The following is a 16559-nucleotide window of genomic DNA, read 5'->3' as shown; positions in this document are numbered from 1 at the left end:
GGGTGTTGACCAGGGGGCCGTGAGAGCTCATCAGGCACAGCACTTAAGAAGGAGGTTTGCTGCGTGTGGTCCTGCCAGAGTCAAAGCAAAAAACCACCACGGTGGTGGGGCAGGTGTAGCAGCTGTAGCAGAGACCCCGGACTCGTTCACGCTGGTGGAGACCCCGGATTCGTTCCCTCTAGAAGACCCCCCCCCCCACCACCACCCGATTGCTTCGTTGTAGCGGAGACTCTAGATCTGTTCGCTGTAGTGGAGATTGCAGATCTGTGCGTTGTAGAAGAAACCTCGATTAGTTCACTCTATAGGAGACCCCGGATTCGTTCGCGGTAGCGGAGAACCCGGATTCGTTCTCTGTAGCAGAGATCCCGGATCCGTTCGCGGTGGCAGAGATCGGGGATCCATTTACTATAACGGAGACCCCGGATGCATTCGCTCTAGTAGACACCCCCTCCCCCACCCGATTGCTTCGTTGTAGCGGAGACCCTAGATCTGTTCGCTGTAGTGGAGATTGCAGATCCATTCGTTGTAGCAGAAACGTCCGATTAGTTCACTCTATAGGAGACCCTGGATCCGTGCGCGGTAGCGGAGACCCCGGATACATTCGCATTAGCGGAGAACCCGGATTCGCTCGCGGTACCAGAGATCCCGGATCCATTTGCTGTAACGGAGACCCCGGATACGTTCGCTCTAGTAGACACCCCCCTCCTGCACCCGATTGCTTCATTGGAGACACTAGATCTGTTCGCTGTAGTGGAGATTGCAGATCCATTCGTTGTAGCAGAAACCTCCGATTAGTTCACTCTATAGGAGACCCCGGATTTGTTCTTTTTTTCAACGTTTTTTTTTTATTTATTTTTGGGACAGAGAGAGACAGAGCATGAACGGGGGAGGGGCAGAGAGAGAGGGAGACACAGAATCGGAAACAGGCTCCAGGCTCCGAGCCATCAGCCCAGAGCCCGACGCGGGGCTCGAACTCACGGACCGCGAGATCGTGACCTGGCTGAAGTCGGACGCTCAACCGACTGCGCCACCCAGGCGCCCCGACCCCGGATTTGTTCAATGTAGCAGAGACTCCGGATCCGTTCGCGGTAGCGGAGACCCCGGGTTGTTTGCACCCTAGCACAAAACCTAGCTCTGAGCTCCCTGACAGCCAAGACAAAGAGAGAAAGCCACGAAGGACACCTCGCTCGTCGCGGGGAGTCCCCGCAGCTCTGAGGGGGGCGCACCATAGGGGCGTGTCCTCTGTGGGCGGCGACGGGTGGATTTGCGCCCCGAGGCGCTTGGCAGCGGGAGGCCCCCGCGACCGCCGGCCCGCATCCCCTCCACCTGTGTGCCCCCACAGGGTACCGGAAGCTGCTGAAGGACATGGAGGAGGGCCTGGTCACGTCTGGGGACTCGTTCTACGTCCGGCTGAACCTGAACATCTCCAGCCAGTTGGACGCCTGCACCATGTCGCTCAAGTGCGACGACATCGTGCACGTCCGGGACACCATGTACCAGGACAGGCACGAGTGGCTGTGCGCGAGGGTCGACCCTTTCACGGACCATGACCTCGACGTGGGCACCATACCCAGCTACAGCCGGTGAGGCCCGGGCCGGCGCCAGGGCGGGTGGGGGGGTGGGGGCTACTGCCCAGCAGAGGGGCCCCCAGGGGGACTCCGCCTGTGGCCGCTGAGGCCCGCCTGTTTCCTCCTCCTCCTGGAAGCCTCCCCTGCCTCCCCAGGGATGTTGCTCCCTTAAACCCTGTTGCTTCCCTGATGCCCGGGGCACCTCTCCCAGTCATCTGTAGAAAACCGGGCTCTCGGTTTTACGCCCCTTTGCTGCTCACTGCTTGTCCGCGGCCCACCTCCCTGACGTCCTTCCGTAATCACGTAGCAGTGGGGCGTCAGCCTTCCTCTGGCTAGGCGCTGAGGCTCCTGGGAAGCGCGTTCCGCTCAGGCCGGCCCCGTGAGGTCAGCATCAGCAGCCCGGGTCTGCAGATGAGGAAACCGAGGCTCAGGGAAGTGACTTTGCCACAGCCAGCACTGGCTGCAGGATTCGAGACCAGCGGCCGGGTTTCATGTCCTCCTTGGGGGAGCACCCCCTCCTCCGCCCCCGACCCTGCTGGGAGGCACAGGGGCAGGCTTCCCCCGGCCCTGCCCTGAGGGTCTGCCCTCCCCTCCCGTCTCCCCAGAGCCCAGCAGCTCCTCCTGGTCAAGCTGCAGCGCCTGATGCACAGGGGCAGCCGAGAGGAGGCGGACCCCACGCACCACACCCTGAGGGCGCTCCGGGTAGGTCACCCCACAGCCCTGCCAGCCTCGCACCAGCCCCCAGGCTCGTTTCCGGACGGCTCACGAATGGGAGCTGCTGACGTCATCAGGGATTTGGTTCCTCGGGAATGGGATGGTCCCCCCAGAAGGGGCCCCGCCCTCAGGGACACCCCCCCCCCCCCCAAGCTGGGTGGCGGGACAGCGTTTCCTCTGCGTCTCTGGTCTCTGCCGGAACGAGTCTCGGGGCTCCTCTTACCTTCCAAGCTCGTTCCCCATCTGGAATGCTTCGATGCCACGTCTGGCACAGAGGGGGCTTGAGGACGCGTCTCTGGTTCTCGGCAGCCTTCCTGGGCTCACGCGTCCTGCCGAGCCCGGCGCATCTGACCGATTGAAACCTGATTTCAGAACACGCTGCAGCCTGAAGAGCCGGTTTCCACCAGTGACCCCCGGGTCAGTCCCCGCCTCTCTCGGGCAAGTTTCCTTTTCGGCCAACTCCTCCAGGTAAAGTTGTCCAGAGCGCCAACTGACTTTGCGGTCACGTTTTGCCGGGGCTGCCCCCTGCCGCTGCTGGGAAGAGAAGACTCTTTCAGAATATCAGTGCTTGGCATTTGTGCACCACCTGCAACTTTTCACAGTACCTCCCATCTCCCATCCCGTTGGATCCTCACGGTGACAGGTCGGGAGACAGTCTCTACACCTGTTGGAAGCAGTCCCACTTTCGTAAAAGACTTGAAGACCTATGGCTAAAAGAATTTAAACAAGTTAGCTATTAGAAAAAAAATCAGAAACAGTGTATCAGGAGAAGAAAACAAACTGTCACAAGTGCCCAGGTCAGTGTAGTCCCTCAGACTGAGCGTTAAATGTATCTCTGAGCATCCTGGCAGCCGAGGAAAAAAGAGAAAGTGTACAGATTCTTTAAATCTTATCTGACCACGGACACATCGTAGCTCTTTGGGACCAGAAAAAATTTATCGCTTGTACTTAATTCTATAATGAGTTTTTTTATTTTGCATGAACCGTTATATAAGGAACACTGATTATTAGCATAGTAGGTGATGTCTTCGGAAGCGATCTCACATAAATGCAGTAAGCGTTCTTTGCAGAGCTAAGTGAGTCGCGTTAAGGTGCGGTCCCTCGAGGACATTTCTGTGTTGGTACTTTGCTAATCGGGCCCCCGTGGAGTTGGTGTGCCACACTCCACTGAGCCATCCTGCTGTTGGGACATAGGAAACCCAGAGGAGCGGTCAATGGCGCCACCCAGAAACCAGGTAGATGCAGACAGGTGCCAGAAAGATACGGAGGTGGAAGGGAACCCTAGCGAATCTGAGCTCCTCCTGAAGGCAGGGCCACGCGGGAACACACGTTACTGCCTACGTGTTTTGCGAGAGTTGGAAACCTTGAGCGTCTCTGGGTGGCTCACCCAAGGACCAATTGACCACAGAGCCAGGCCGAGACCTCGGCTCCCTCGATTTTCCTCCCTACAGAAGGAGGGTGTGGAGAGACTCAGAGTAGCCCAGGGAATGTGGTGGAAACTCGGATTCCGTGTCCACCACTAGGGCATCCCTTTCCACCCTCCAGGGCTCAACTCTGAGTTGTACGGGGAGGACTGGGGGATACCAAGGGAGGGGTTGTAGAGAGCCGTGTCGTGAGAGGTGGAGCCATCCTGCACAGGCCCCCCAGGCGGGCGGTCCATGGGCCATCCTACTGGCGGGGCTCCTTGCCAGGGACCTCCCCCCCCCGCGGCTCCCCAAAATGCACTGGGGATTGCCAGAGGGCCTCTCGCACCCCAGCACTCGGCAGGCTTCGTGCCTGGTTAGGGAGGAGGGAGTGGGCGTCTGTTTGTTTGCTCACCTACAATGACGTTCCCTCTTGGCCTGCTGGACATCTCCCATTTTTACAGGGGGAGGTGACTGACCCTGGCCCCCAGGAGCAGAGCTGGGGTCCAAGCAGAGGTCTGCCCGTGCCCGGGTTGAGGCAGCTTGGTCTGGTTAGAAGCAAAGGCCCCCCCTCTGTCCTCCAGTTCGTCAGCAGGTCCGAGAACAAGTACAAAAGGATGAACAGCAACGAGCGGGTCCGCATCGTCTCGGGGAGCCCGCTGGGGAGCCTGGCCCGGTCGTCGCTGGACGCCAGCAGGCCCTCGACCGAGAAGCAGGAAGGTATGGCGCTGACCGCCTCGCCCCTCCCACCTCCTGCTGGCCTGGCGGCTGCGGGAGTCCCAACAGGGCCCTTGGGTCCCCACAAGGGGGGCTGGGACACCTGCTCCCTCCAAAGAGGGGGTTCCCCCATGGGGGGAGCCGCCAGGGGACCTGCCTGGCCTTGGCGGGAGGAGCGCGTGGCCTCCCAGAGCGGCGTCCCGCCAGGCTCACCCCTGATGCACACTCGCTGCAGTCGGTCTGAGCCCAGATGCCCGTGTTAATTGGAGCTGTTTGCTGGGAAGCGTTCGCCTATTGATTTCTTTCCCCGCTGCCTGTTTCTTGCCATTTATCAAGCCGGCCAAGGGTCACCGGCCGCACAGCGCCCTGCGGAAGGGTGTGCCGACGGCCGGCCAGGCCTCCTGCTGTCCTCGGGGGCCGGGCTGGCCCGGGTGCCGATGATCAGAGGGTCTGGGCTCCCCTCCAGACCGGCCCTTCGGAAGGCCGGGGCAGGGCACCAAGTGAAACACAAGACGCTGGTTTCTGGGGAGGCGGTTGCTCGAGCTGCCCGGGGCTGGCTCCGCTCTGCTCCCCACACACCAGCCAGAGAGGCTTGAAAAGGTGGAAAGGAGGCCGTGTCTCCCCCTGCCTCCGACGCTGCTGGCGTCCCAGAGCTCCTGACACAAGCCCCAAGCCCCTCTCAGCCGGCCCTGCCCACCCCTGCCCCGACCGGCCTTCTGCCGCTGTCCTCCCCTGCCTCCTCGTGTCTAAGCGCCGGCCCCAGTCCCCGACTGTCCTCAGTGAAGCCATCCGTGCCCGTCCGGCTGCCGCCCCCTCCCGGAGAGCTCCCGCTGCTGCCCGGAGTGATGAACAGTGTGGCTCGTCACGGGCTTACCTGCCGCCTGCCATCCCTCCTCCCCCAATGCAAGCACCGGGCGGCAGGACCGTCGCCTCAGCTCCCGGAACAGGCCCCGGCCCGTGGGTCACGTAGACCTTCCTGCCAGCCAGCGGGCTCCGTGGGGCCGGGAGGCCTCCCGGGACGGCGGGCGGGCGGGGCGTCCCAGCCGGCCCTTTCCTGTCCCCTCCCAGAGCCGGACCCCGAGAGCGAGCTCGGCAAGAACCTCAGCCTGATCCCCTACAGCCTGGTGCGAGCCTTCTACTGCGAGCGCCGCCGGCCCGTCCTCTTCACGCCCACCGTGCTGGCCAAGGCGCTGGTCCAGAAGCTGCTCAACTCCGGAGGCGCCATGGAGCTCACCATGTGCAAGCCGGGTGAGTGCGGGCCGGGACCGTCCTCGTGTCCCCCTCCTGCGTCCCGCCGGGCACGTCAGGAGAGCCTGCGGACCTGCTGTGCGCGGCAGGGTGGGTCTCGGGCCCGGGGGCCACGCCGGCCTGCTCGGAGCGCCCCGTGGCCCCGGAGCAGGGGAAGCAGGGGAAGCGGGCCTTCGCTTCCCCGTTCACGCTGAGGGTTCAGGGCGGAGGTCACAGAGCGTGTCAGGAGACGTGACTTGGGGTCCCCGCTCTGAGCCCTGAGGTTAAGAGGCAGGCCACCCATCGCTAGGGCTTCCGTGTCCTGGGTGTGGCGGGGGGACCACGGTCAGACCCCCTGCACACGGCGCTGAGCCCCAGTCCTGGCTGCGAGCTGGAATCGTCCCCAGCGCCGTCCGTGTTTAAACCGTGGACGTCCGGGGCCACCCCGCACCAGCCAGCCGTCAGGTGCCCGGCAGGGTTTAGTTATGCCGAGATACACGTAACAAGGAATGTGCCACGTGGGCCGTGTTAAGTGTCCGGTTCAGGGGTAGTGGGTACATTTATCTCCAGAACTTTCTCTTCTTCCCGAGCCGAAGCTCCGCCCCCACCCCAGGGCCCACTGCTCTCTGTCTCTCTCTCTCTGTGAGTCTGTCTCCTCCGGGGAGTCGTACAGTACCTGTCCTTTTGCCCCCGGCTCGCGTCACTCAGCATCACGTCCTCGAGGTCCACGCGTGTGGTAGCAGGTGCCAGCCCAGTTACGGCCCACGCTATCCCACGGTGTGGATGTGCCACATCGTGTTTTCTCCGTCACCCATCCATGGACACGTGGGTCGCTCCCGCCTCTCAGCTGCTGTGAATCCTGTTTGTGAACGTGGGCGAGTGAGCATCCCTTCAGGCCCCTGCCTCCGGCTCTTGGGGGGCTGGACCCGGAAGTGGGATGGCTGGCGATTCTACGTTTTTTTGTTCCGTTCCGTTTGAACTTGAAGCTGCCACCCTCGTGTGGCCAGCAGCTGTCACCTCACGTTGCCACGAGCACATGCCAAGGTCCCAGCTTCTCCCCCACCTCCCCAACGCTTGCTTTCTTTATTGTCAGCCTAGGGGAGGTGAGGGAGGGGCGTCGAGACCAGAAGGCAGTCCTCCGAGGATCAGTATACACATAACAACACGCCCCCGTTTTAAGCGTGCAGTGTTTCAAATGCCTGCACCCCGTGGCCCCAGCCACAGCCAGGAGACGGAACGTTGCGTCCCCTCGACAGGCTCCCTCGGGCCCCCCGCCACCCCCTGCCCCAGGCACTGTTCATCTGCTTCCTATCACACGTTGGTTTTCGTTTTCTAGACTTTTCTGTAAATGGAACCATGCCGTGTGGAACCATTTGCATCTGGCTCCCTTCACCCCACATCATGTTCTAGAACTCGTCATGTTGTTCCCGCTGCTGAGCCGCGGTCCTGCCGGCAGAGCAGCCTTACCCGTCGGGAGTCCGTGGTACAGAGCCCCTCCCCCACCCGGAGGTTCTCACATGGGCCCCAGGGCTGAGAACACGTGGTACTGAGCGCTCAGAACAGCCCCAGGTGGGGGTGCGGACTTTGTTTTTTTTTTGTTTGTTTTTTTTTTTTTTTTTTTTATAAAAATTTTTTTTTTCAACGTTTTTTATTTATTTTTTGGGACAGAGAGAGACAGAGCATGAACGGGGGAGGGGCAGAGAGAGAGGGAGACACAGAATCGGAAACAGGCTCCAGGCTCCGAGCCATCAGCCCAGAGCCTGACGCGGGGCTCGAACTCACGGACCGCGAGATCGTGACCTGGCTGAAGTCGGACGCTTAACCGACTGCGCCACCCAGGCGCCCCAGGGGGTGCGGACTTTGTAAGCATCAGTCAGCACCAGTGTCGGGGTGGGACGCACCTGAGCAGGAGCAGGACGCCCCTCATTCCTGGGGGGGGCAGCTCTGCATGCCGTCTTTCACTGGATGTTGGCAGCGATGCCCCCACCCAGGTCTCCCGGGATGCCTGGTCCTGTGGGAAGTGGGAGACGGCACCCCCAGTGTCCGGCCTCCCATGGTGCAGACCCTCTACAGCCCCCGGCCAGGAGGGCCTCCACGCACAGTGTGGCTGGTGGGAGAGGTGGTGTTCTTGGAGGCGAGTGGTCTCCAGCTGAGGTTGTGCTCCACCCCCCCACCACGGCTACTGACCTGGGACAGGTCACCCACCTCTCTGTCCCTCACCTGCAAAACCAGCATAATGGCGGCCACTTGTGGTGGAAGCAAGGGGCTCGCAGATGGGCACAGGCCAAGCCCAGCATGGGCCCCGCGTTCTCAGCCCCCCATGTGGAGCAGGCAGGACACAGACATGGGTCCCTCACCTCTCCGAGCACCAGCTCCTGCAGCCACCGCGGTACCTACCTCCTTTCTCAGAACGGTCTGAGGTTAGGCAGAGCCTCGTTTGCAAATCCCACTTAGCCGCTCTGAACTCGGCAGGCATGCCCCATGTTGCCCTTGGTGCTTTCACAGCCAGGGCGCTGCAGGTGCTGTAGGGTGGGGGTTCTAGGCTGCCTCCATCCCCCAAAATCACCCACAGACCTGTAGCACCTCCCCTGCTGGCTCTTCCCCGGATCCCTTCCAACTCCCTTGCGGTATATCCTGGAGTGTACATGCTAAACCTGGCCTAGTGTGGGCTCCCCGGCCAGCCTGGGCTTACACGGGGAATTCTAGGCCTGGGCTGACTCCACTCTCCTTTCATAAATGGAGAACCTGAGGTCAAGAGATTGAAGATATGTTCAGGGTCACCCAGCAAGTGAATGAGGTCTCTAGTACATACCTCCTCCTCCATGGAGCCTGCCTGGTCTCCTCTTCCCTCCATTCCTCCTCACTGCTGCCACAATAAGTAGCCCATCACTGCACCCGCTAAATTGTCGCATAATTTCTGTATCCCACATTCTTCTTACTACATAGGTCACACATTCTCAAGTACGACAACAGCTGTGTTTTTGTCATATTTTTATTCTAAAGCCTGACCCTTAGTAGATGTTCAGTAAATACTAGATTTCAATAAAAATCAACTTAATGGATGGGTGGACGGATGGAGGGATGGGGGTGGAGGAATGGATGAATGAACAGATGGGTAGGTGGAGGGATGGACAGGTAGATGAATAGATGGTTGGGTGGATAGATAGGTGCATGGATGGTTAAGTAGATGGTTGGTTGAATGGGTGGATGGATGGTTGGGTGGATAGGTAGATGGACGGATAAGTAGATGGATGGGTGAATGGATAGATGGGTAGATGAATGGGAGGGGGGATGGATGGATGGATGGATGCATGGGTGAATGGATGGGTGGGTGGGTGGGTGGATGGATGGATGGATGGATGGATGGATGGATGGATGGATGGTTGGTTGGTTATATGACTGGATGGATAGATGGTTGGGTGCGTGGGTGAATGGATGAATGGGTGGGTGGATGGATGGTGGATGGTGGTTGGTTGGTTGGATGGGTGGGTGGGTGGATAGGTAGATGGATGGATAAGTAGATGGATGGGTGAATGAATAGATGGGTAGATGCATGGGAGGGGGGTGGATGAATGGATAGATGGATGGATGAGTTGTTGGATGGCTGGTTGGATGGGTGGCACATGGATGATGGATGGATGGATGGTTAGGTGTGTGGGTGAATGGATGAATGGGTGGGTGGATGAATGGATGGATGGATGGTTATAAGACTAGACGGATAGATGGTTGGTTGCGTGGGTGAATGGATGGGTGGGTGGGTAGATGACTGGATGGATGGGTGGGTGGATGAGTAAAGCCGGAAATCCTTCATGGTAGGCAGTTCACTGGTATCGTACCTCAGTGCATGAGTTACTTTGTCCAATGAAAATGCTGAGAATTCGTGAAGCAGCTCTTCTGGGTGCTGCTGTGGGAAGTGTAAGGAACTATGACCTTGACCCTGCCCTTGAGAAGCCTCACAGTCTGGTAGAGGAGCCACAGTTGATTTAAGTGGCCAGAAGGGGATCAACATGCAGTTCTGTCCAGTCCAGAAAGGGGAGGTTTGTGCTGCCCTCAGGACCGGCCTTCTGTCCACAGATGTTGTCACCAGAGACGAGTTCCTCAGGAAGCAGAAGACGGAGACCATCATCTACTCGCGAGAGAAGAACCCCAACACTTTCGAATGCATCGTTCCTGCCAACATTGAAGCTGTGGCCGCCAAGGTGAGGTGGGGTAAAGGCACCGGTTATCTTTGTGAGGGCGCCTCGGCCACGCACAAGGGAGGGGTGCAGAGTCCCCCTCCCCTCCCTGCGGGCAAGCCCTCTCCTCCTCCTTTTCTCACCTGCCCGGTGTTACCTGGCCACACACCCTCGTCCTCCAGGCTCCGACGTGCACGTTTATATTTTAGAACCACTCCGTGCCTCCGACGGCTCCCTGGCACTGGTGTTCTGGTTTGCGTTGTCTCGGGCTGTGCGTGCGCCTGGCCGTGACAACAAGGGCCGGAGCTAGAGGGAGCGTGTGTCAGGGCAAGAGACAGGGAGAGCGAGCGGGCGACAGGAGTCGTGTTCACCTCAGGAGGGAAAATGGAGCGGCAGAAGTGTCATTGGTGGCAACGCAGGAGAGGCGTCTGCACACGATTTAGAGTCTTCTGGAGCCGGGCGATGTGATCCTTATCGGCCCCAGGCATCGATTTCTTTCGCATTCTGGGACCTTTGGAGAGCAAAGCCATCAGTTGAGTGCCACCCCAGCATCTGGGGGTCACCTCTGCAGTGGGCAGCGACCCTGGACGAGGAGCCAGGAGCAGGTGCCCACCGGAGCCCCGCGTCTGCCCCCCCAGCACGTCCCCACGTGGCCACTCAGGCAGAAGAACGTACGGGCAGAGCTCTCAGCCAGCCTGGAATCGCTCGTTCGGTGTCTAAGTCTGGGCCACAGCACTCAGGGGATGGTGACGTTGGAGTAGAGAGCACAGGAGTGGGCAGGGTGGCCGCTGGAAAGGTGAAGCCGCGCCGTGTGGATGGTGGCCGTGCTGGTGGGGAGCGAGGGCAGTGACTGGAAGGAGCGCGGGGGCGGGGGCGGGTTGTGAAGACGCGCTGAGTGGCACGCTTAGGGACACGTGCGCTGTTTTCTGGATCCACGTTCTAGTTCAACGCAAAGGGCTCGGGCATCAGGGGGTTTGTTTGCTTCTGACGTGACACTCTCAGCAAAACAGAGATTTGTCCTCCAGAAGCGAGGAGCCCATGGGTGCCAGGGAAACCTGCCTGAGAACCCTCAGCAGGACTCCCAAGGCCATCCAGCCCCAGCTCGCCTTTCCGGTGTTTTCTGCCCTTGCTTCGTACCGAGAATGCCTCCGTGAGCTGAGGGGAGTAGCAGGTGCTCTTGAAGCTGACTTTGATTTTTGCACTGAAAGTCGTTCACCCCCCACCCCCACCCCCGATGCACCTCGGGCCTGGGGCCTGCTGGCGCATAGCACACGCAGCCCGGTGTCCAGGCAGGCGGGGGCTTGTCCCGCAGAGGTCGGGCTTCACCTCAGGTTGCTCCCTGGGGCAGCTGGGGACGTGGGGACCCTTCCCCTGCCCCAGCCGCCCGGCTTACCGGAGGGGCTGGGTCGCTGCTGACCCCTGGCCCCCGTACTGCAGGACAAGCACTGCCTGCTGGAGGCCGGGATCAGCTGCACCAGAGACTTGATCAAGTCCAGGATCTACCCCATCGTGCTCTTCATCCGGGTGTCGGAGAAGAACATCAAGAGGTTCAGGTAGGGCCCCGAGACCCCCCCTGCTCCCACCGCCACACCTCCGGGGTGCCCCCAAGAACAGCTGGCTGCTTGGCGTCCCCGCTCACCCCTTCAGCGGGTCCTCGTCGAGTGCCAGACATGGCCCCCTACCTCCAGCAGCGGAGACCATACCACACACGCAGCACGTCCCGGGGGGTCCGGGGGGACAAGTGCCGAGGTGGGTGGTGGACCCACCTCGCAGGACCCAGGTGGCTGGGGAAGCGAAGCTGATGTTGGACCGGCCCCAGTGCGGTGAGGGTGGGCCTGGCAGGTGCAGAGGAGAGGCCCCCAGACCTCAGGCGGGGACAGTGGCAGGCGGCGGTGGGGACCTTGCGGCCGCGGGGGCCCCAGCCATGCCGAGTGATACGATCTAACACGGGGCGTAAAGGGCTCCCTCCGCCTGCTGTGTGGACACAGGGGTCGGGACAGCCGGGGCAGGTGCTGGGACCCGGATCCTGTCTCGCGGGTGGTGCGGAAAGGTCTGATTCTGAATCCACGTTCCGGGTCAAGCCTGTGCGTTTTGCTGGAGGGTTGGCTGTGGGGTGTGGGGCCTGGCGGTCACGTGGCATTATCCCCGACCTCTGCCCCACGAGGCCCCCGGCTGAGGCCAAGAGAGGTTGGGCCACTCCCCTGTAGCTCCAAATCTTTACTGAGCACCTGTTGAGGGCCCGGCACCGGGGATCCCACGAGCGAGCAAACGAGACAGAGGCCCCCACCTCACCACTGCGCACGCGTTCTGACCGCTGCCGTCCACAGCCCAGAAGTGAACGCGTGTTGGGGGAGACGGTGGGGGGTGAGGGCCGGCGCCCTGGGGTACTGCTGGCGGGAGCATGAAATGCTACAGCGGCCGAAGAAGACGGGGGTACGGAGGTTCCTCCTCAAATGACCCGCCCAAAAGGATCGAAAACAGTCTCAAAAAGATAGGCGCTCACCCGTGTTCAGGGCAGCGCTGTTCACAAGAGCCAGGAGGTAGAAGCAATCCCACGTCCACGGGTGGACGATGGATAAACACAGTGTCGTTCATCCACACGCTGGAACATGATTCAGCCTTAGAAAGGAAGAACGGTCTAGGGGCACCAGTCGTTAAGCGTCCGACTTCAGCTCAGGTCATGATCTCGCAGTTCGTGAGTTCGAGCCCCACATCGGGTTGTGTACTGACAGCTCAGAGCCTGGAGCCTGCTTCACATTCTGTGTCTCCCTCTCTCTCTCTGCGCCTCCCCCACTCACGCTCTGTCTTCCTCTCTGCCCCTCCCCCACCCGGGTTCTCGTTCTCTCTCTCTCTCTCTCTCTCTCTTTCTCAAAAATAAACAGTAAAAAAAAAAAAAAAACATTCTGGCACCTGCTCCAGCACGGATGAACCTTGGAGACGTGACGCTCGGTGCCAGAAGCCAGACGCACAAAGGGTTAGGGTGAGGTCCCTGGAGGAGTCTGGTTCACGGAGACAGAAAGTAGTCAGTGGAGCGGGGGTGGGGTAGGGGTCGGGGGGAGAGGGAATCAGTGTGCTAATGGGTGTGAGTTTCGGTTTTGCGGGATGAAGAAGTTCTCCAGGCTGATGGCACAGCAGCGTGAATAAACATGACGCTAAGTGAACTGCGCGCTTAAAAACGACAGGGTTTACCAACCCCCTTGGCCCATCAACCAGCCCTGAAAATGGAGGTCTTCTTTTTCAAGTTTGTTTCTTTTTGAGAGAAAGAGAGAGCCGGGGAGGGGCAGAGAGAGAATCCCAAGCAGGCTCGCGCCCGTGAACCACGAGATCGTGACCTGAGCCAAAGTTGGATGCTCGACCGACTGAGCCGCCCAGGCGCCTTTGGAAGAAATTTGCTTGTTTGTTTTTTTTTAAGTAAACGCAAAGGAAAGAAAAACTACAGCTATTTTTTTAAGCCCCGCCTCTCGGGCCGGGCCGTGTGCTGGAAGGCGCCGCGCGCCGCGGGGACCCGGCGTGGCAGGTGGCGGCCCCCACAGCGCCTCGTGTCCCCCCCCCCCCGCCCCGCCCACAGGAAGATGCTGTCCCGGCCCGAGACGGAGGACGAGTTCCTGCGGCTGTGCCGGCTGAAGGAGAAGGAGGTGGAGGCCTTGCCCTGCCTGTACGCCACGGTGGAGGCCGACATGTGGGGCAGCGTGGAGGAGCTGCTCCGCGTCCTCAAGGACAAGATCAGCGAAGAGCAGCGCAAGACCGTCTGGGTGGACGAGGACCAGCTGTGAGGCGGGGCCCGGGGCCCAGGCGGCTCGGAGGGGCTTGCGGCCCCCGGCGGGCGGTGCCGTGGGCGCGAGGGGGCCCCGTCCACCCGGTCACGCGGGCCCCGGGGAGCTGAGGGGACGGACCCGGCCCCGTCGACTGGGAACGGGCCGCCCCGGCCGCCCGCGTCGTCGCGACGCCAGGCCGGAGGCCAGCGGCCCCTCGGGAGCCGAACAGCCGATGAATGTAACGCACGAGCAGGTGTGCCAGCCGCGGGGCGGCGACCCTGAACGCGGGGGCGCGCCCGCCGGCCCTCGGGACACAGCACGTACACGTTCCCGGGCAGGACGGCCGCAGCGGAAGGGGAAGCCCGCCGCGCGGCGACTTTTCTCTTTTCTCGCATTAAAATGTCTCCGTTTCCTCGTCCTCCACCTTTTGGAGACCGGTTATTCCGTAGTAATTTGCAGAGGGGCGGAGCCCTTGCTGAGCGTGCAGACCACTTCCGGAAGAGCTTGGGGCGGGGGCCGCGTGAGGAGCGGGCGGGGCCACCGTCGTTCGCGGCGCCCTCGGGACAGACCTGATTTGGGCCTGGGCCTCGGGCGTGGTTGCCACTGACCCCTTTGACGAAGACACGTCCCGATTTGAGTGATAAGTTGTAGAGTCACTCTAGGAAGGGCCCTCCCTGGAAGGTCACCCTGCCCCCCCCCCCCCCCCCCGGACCCCAGCCCTGAGGCCAGGGCCCCTCGCTCGGCTCTCTGATCCTCTGCACGTGGCGTCCATACGCGCAGCCCCACGTCGCCCTGCGGTTTGGCGCGTGGAGTAAGTATCCCTGTTGGGTTTGTTTCCGCTGCCCAGGCGCTGGGGTGTGCGCGCGCGTGCGCGTCTGCCGGAAGCTCGTGCCTCCCTCCGCGGCAGAGAGCAAAGGCCCTGTGGGTTCTAGAGCCACTCTTCTCCCTGACCCCCTGAACGCAGACTTCCCCAGTATGGACCCGACGGGGTGTGGCCAAGCCAGGCCTCGTCCGGCCCGGCTCCGTGCTGAGTATTCGGCAGGTGGCAGGCTGGGGTTCACTCCCAGCTCTGTGTGTTCGTGGGAACTGGGAGCAACCGTCGCTTGGCAAACCAGGACCCGCATTCCCTCCCTTACTAACAGAATCGTGTTTTTATTCTGGGAAACTACGTGCAGCTCAAAGACCATATTCCCCAGCTTCCCTTGCAGCTAGGGTAATCAAGAAAATGTAAGGCAACAAGGTTTGGGGGAAGGACAGAACAGACTGGCACCCCTTCCCCTAGTTTCCTGCCTGGAATACAGCTGTGATGATGGCTGGAGCTCCTGCAGTCACCTTGGACCTTGAGGCGACCTTGAGAACGGAAACCCTACGCAGAGGATAGTGGAACAAAAAGAGAAAAGGAGTCGGCATGGCTGATGGCACTTTGGAGCCCGGGACGACTGCTTGGGTTTTGTTTACATGGGACAGAAATAAATTTATGTTACATGGCGGTCACTTCCGTCCTTGGTTACTTGCAGCCTAAAACAATTCCTAACACATACAGGAGCAACCCTTGCTCTTAGATGCCATGGGTGTGAGTTGATCTGCTAGGTTTTTGCCACATGTTCAAGGTACAAATTATGAATAAAAGAGCTTCTGGTAAATACCTCACCCTAGAAAACAGTGCTGTACGTCCTGCGTTTTTTGTTTGTTTGTTTGTTTTGTTCTTAGCATTTTGACTCTTTGAAGTCAAATGAGCACCGCAAAGCCTGGGGAAGTGCTCCCGGGGATGGGAGGTTCCCGGGGGTGGGGGGAGCCTGGTCTCCTCGTCCCTCCGCGATGATGATTTGGCCCTATGCCACCGAGACCGGACGTTGCCAGGCAGAGCGACGCCTCTGAAAACAGTTACTGACGCTGCTCCTTCCGCAACAGCCCCCAGAATCAAGCTGGATGTGCTGGATCCCAAGAAACCCTGCTTTCCGGAGACCCGGCTGTGGTTGTTTAGGGCCAGAGAAGCCGCCCGCCTCGCGAGGAGCTGGAAGGTCTGCTTTCATCTTGTTAGAGTTTTACGCTCAACAGTAAATTTTCCCCAAGCCGAGGCAATCGTGTTTCCACCCCGACACCGCGCTTCCTCGTAAAGTACTTAGAGCCGAGGGGACAGACGTGACTGGAAAGGGGACCCAGAGTAAAAGGTCTGCTGATTTCTTTATATTTATTTATTTAACCTCAGATTCTCAGGCTTGTGCAGAAAGAACCCAACCCGTGGCTTGCGTGTAATTTTGAGGGGTGGGGGAGACAAGGAGGGGTGAAGAGAGGCCACACGTGGGGAGAGATACCTGGAAAAAGAAATGGTGATGGGTTCTTTTTAGCCCCCCGAGGAGTTTTCGGGAGGCTCCAGAAGGCAGGGCTGTGGGGCCGTGTGTGTGTTAATAAGATGGGGCCGCAGGAGAGAAGGTCAGGAATGAGTTTGTGCGTTCTGGGTCAGTCCCTGCGTGAAACCGTGAGGTCAGCAGGAGGCTGGGGTTTGGCACCCCGCGGAATCACTCCACGCGAGGATTTCAAAGGAGACCCCTGACATCATCTGCTCCGGCTCCGGGCCCCGATTTTTCAGCTGCCCACAGCGCCGCATCTGCAGCCCGGAGGCTGCCTGGGAAGGAGAGTGGGGCCCGCGTGGGGCCGGCAGGTGGGGAGACTGCCAGAGCTGTCCGCAAAGCCCGGCTGCAGCCCGAGTTATCACTCCACGGTCCGCAGGCTGTGTTTTTCCTTTGGAGCCAGCCCGGGGCTCAGGGAGGCCCCCGAGGTGCACAGCGGGGCTTTGCCGCGTGCCTGTCGAGCCCGGGGCCCCAGGCTCCAGAAGGGAGCCTGTGCCAGGCTGATAACACCGGTGATGGATGCTTGGTCTCCCTCCAAGGACACCAGTCCCACAGCTTGGAGCCCTGGAAATCGTGCCGTATGTGCGGATCTATGGTTTTCTGGGGAGAAAGTCCAGGCTTCCTCAGGCTCCCGAGGGACCCTACGGAT

The 16559-nt window shown here is 60.5% G+C and overlaps 1 protein-coding gene across 4 annotated transcripts in view; it reads left to right on the top strand.

Moving 5' to 3' along the window:
* The window catches only part of CARD11 (caspase recruitment domain family member 11), a 142159-nt gene extending 126940 nt beyond the window's left edge, over positions 1–15219 (top strand). For all 4 annotated transcript variants that reach the window (XM_058711696.1, XM_058711697.1, XM_058711694.1 and 1 more), the window contains 8 exons: positions 1343–1583; positions 2174–2270; positions 2655–2750; positions 4270–4405; positions 5471–5650; positions 9704–9828; positions 11242–11357; positions 13373–15219. In XM_058711696.1, the coding sequence (XP_058567679.1) occupies positions 1343–1583; positions 2174–2270; positions 2655–2750; positions 4270–4405; positions 5471–5650; positions 9704–9828; positions 11242–11357; positions 13373–13577 (1196 nt within the window). In that variant the 3' untranslated portion in view covers positions 13578–15219. The remainder of the gene's footprint in view (positions 1–1342; positions 1584–2173; positions 2271–2654; positions 2751–4269; positions 4406–5470; positions 5651–9703; positions 9829–11241; positions 11358–13372) is intronic.
* Positions 15220–16559: the final 1340 nt, after the last annotated feature.

Source organism: Neofelis nebulosa, chromosome 18 (assembly GCF_028018385.1).
Source record: "Neofelis nebulosa isolate mNeoNeb1 chromosome 18, mNeoNeb1.pri, whole genome shotgun sequence".
Classification (NCBI taxonomy): Eukaryota; Metazoa; Chordata; class Mammalia; order Carnivora; family Felidae; genus Neofelis; species Neofelis nebulosa.
The sequence above is the reverse complement of the archived record's forward strand: the minus strand, read 5'-3'. Positions and strand labels throughout refer to the sequence as shown.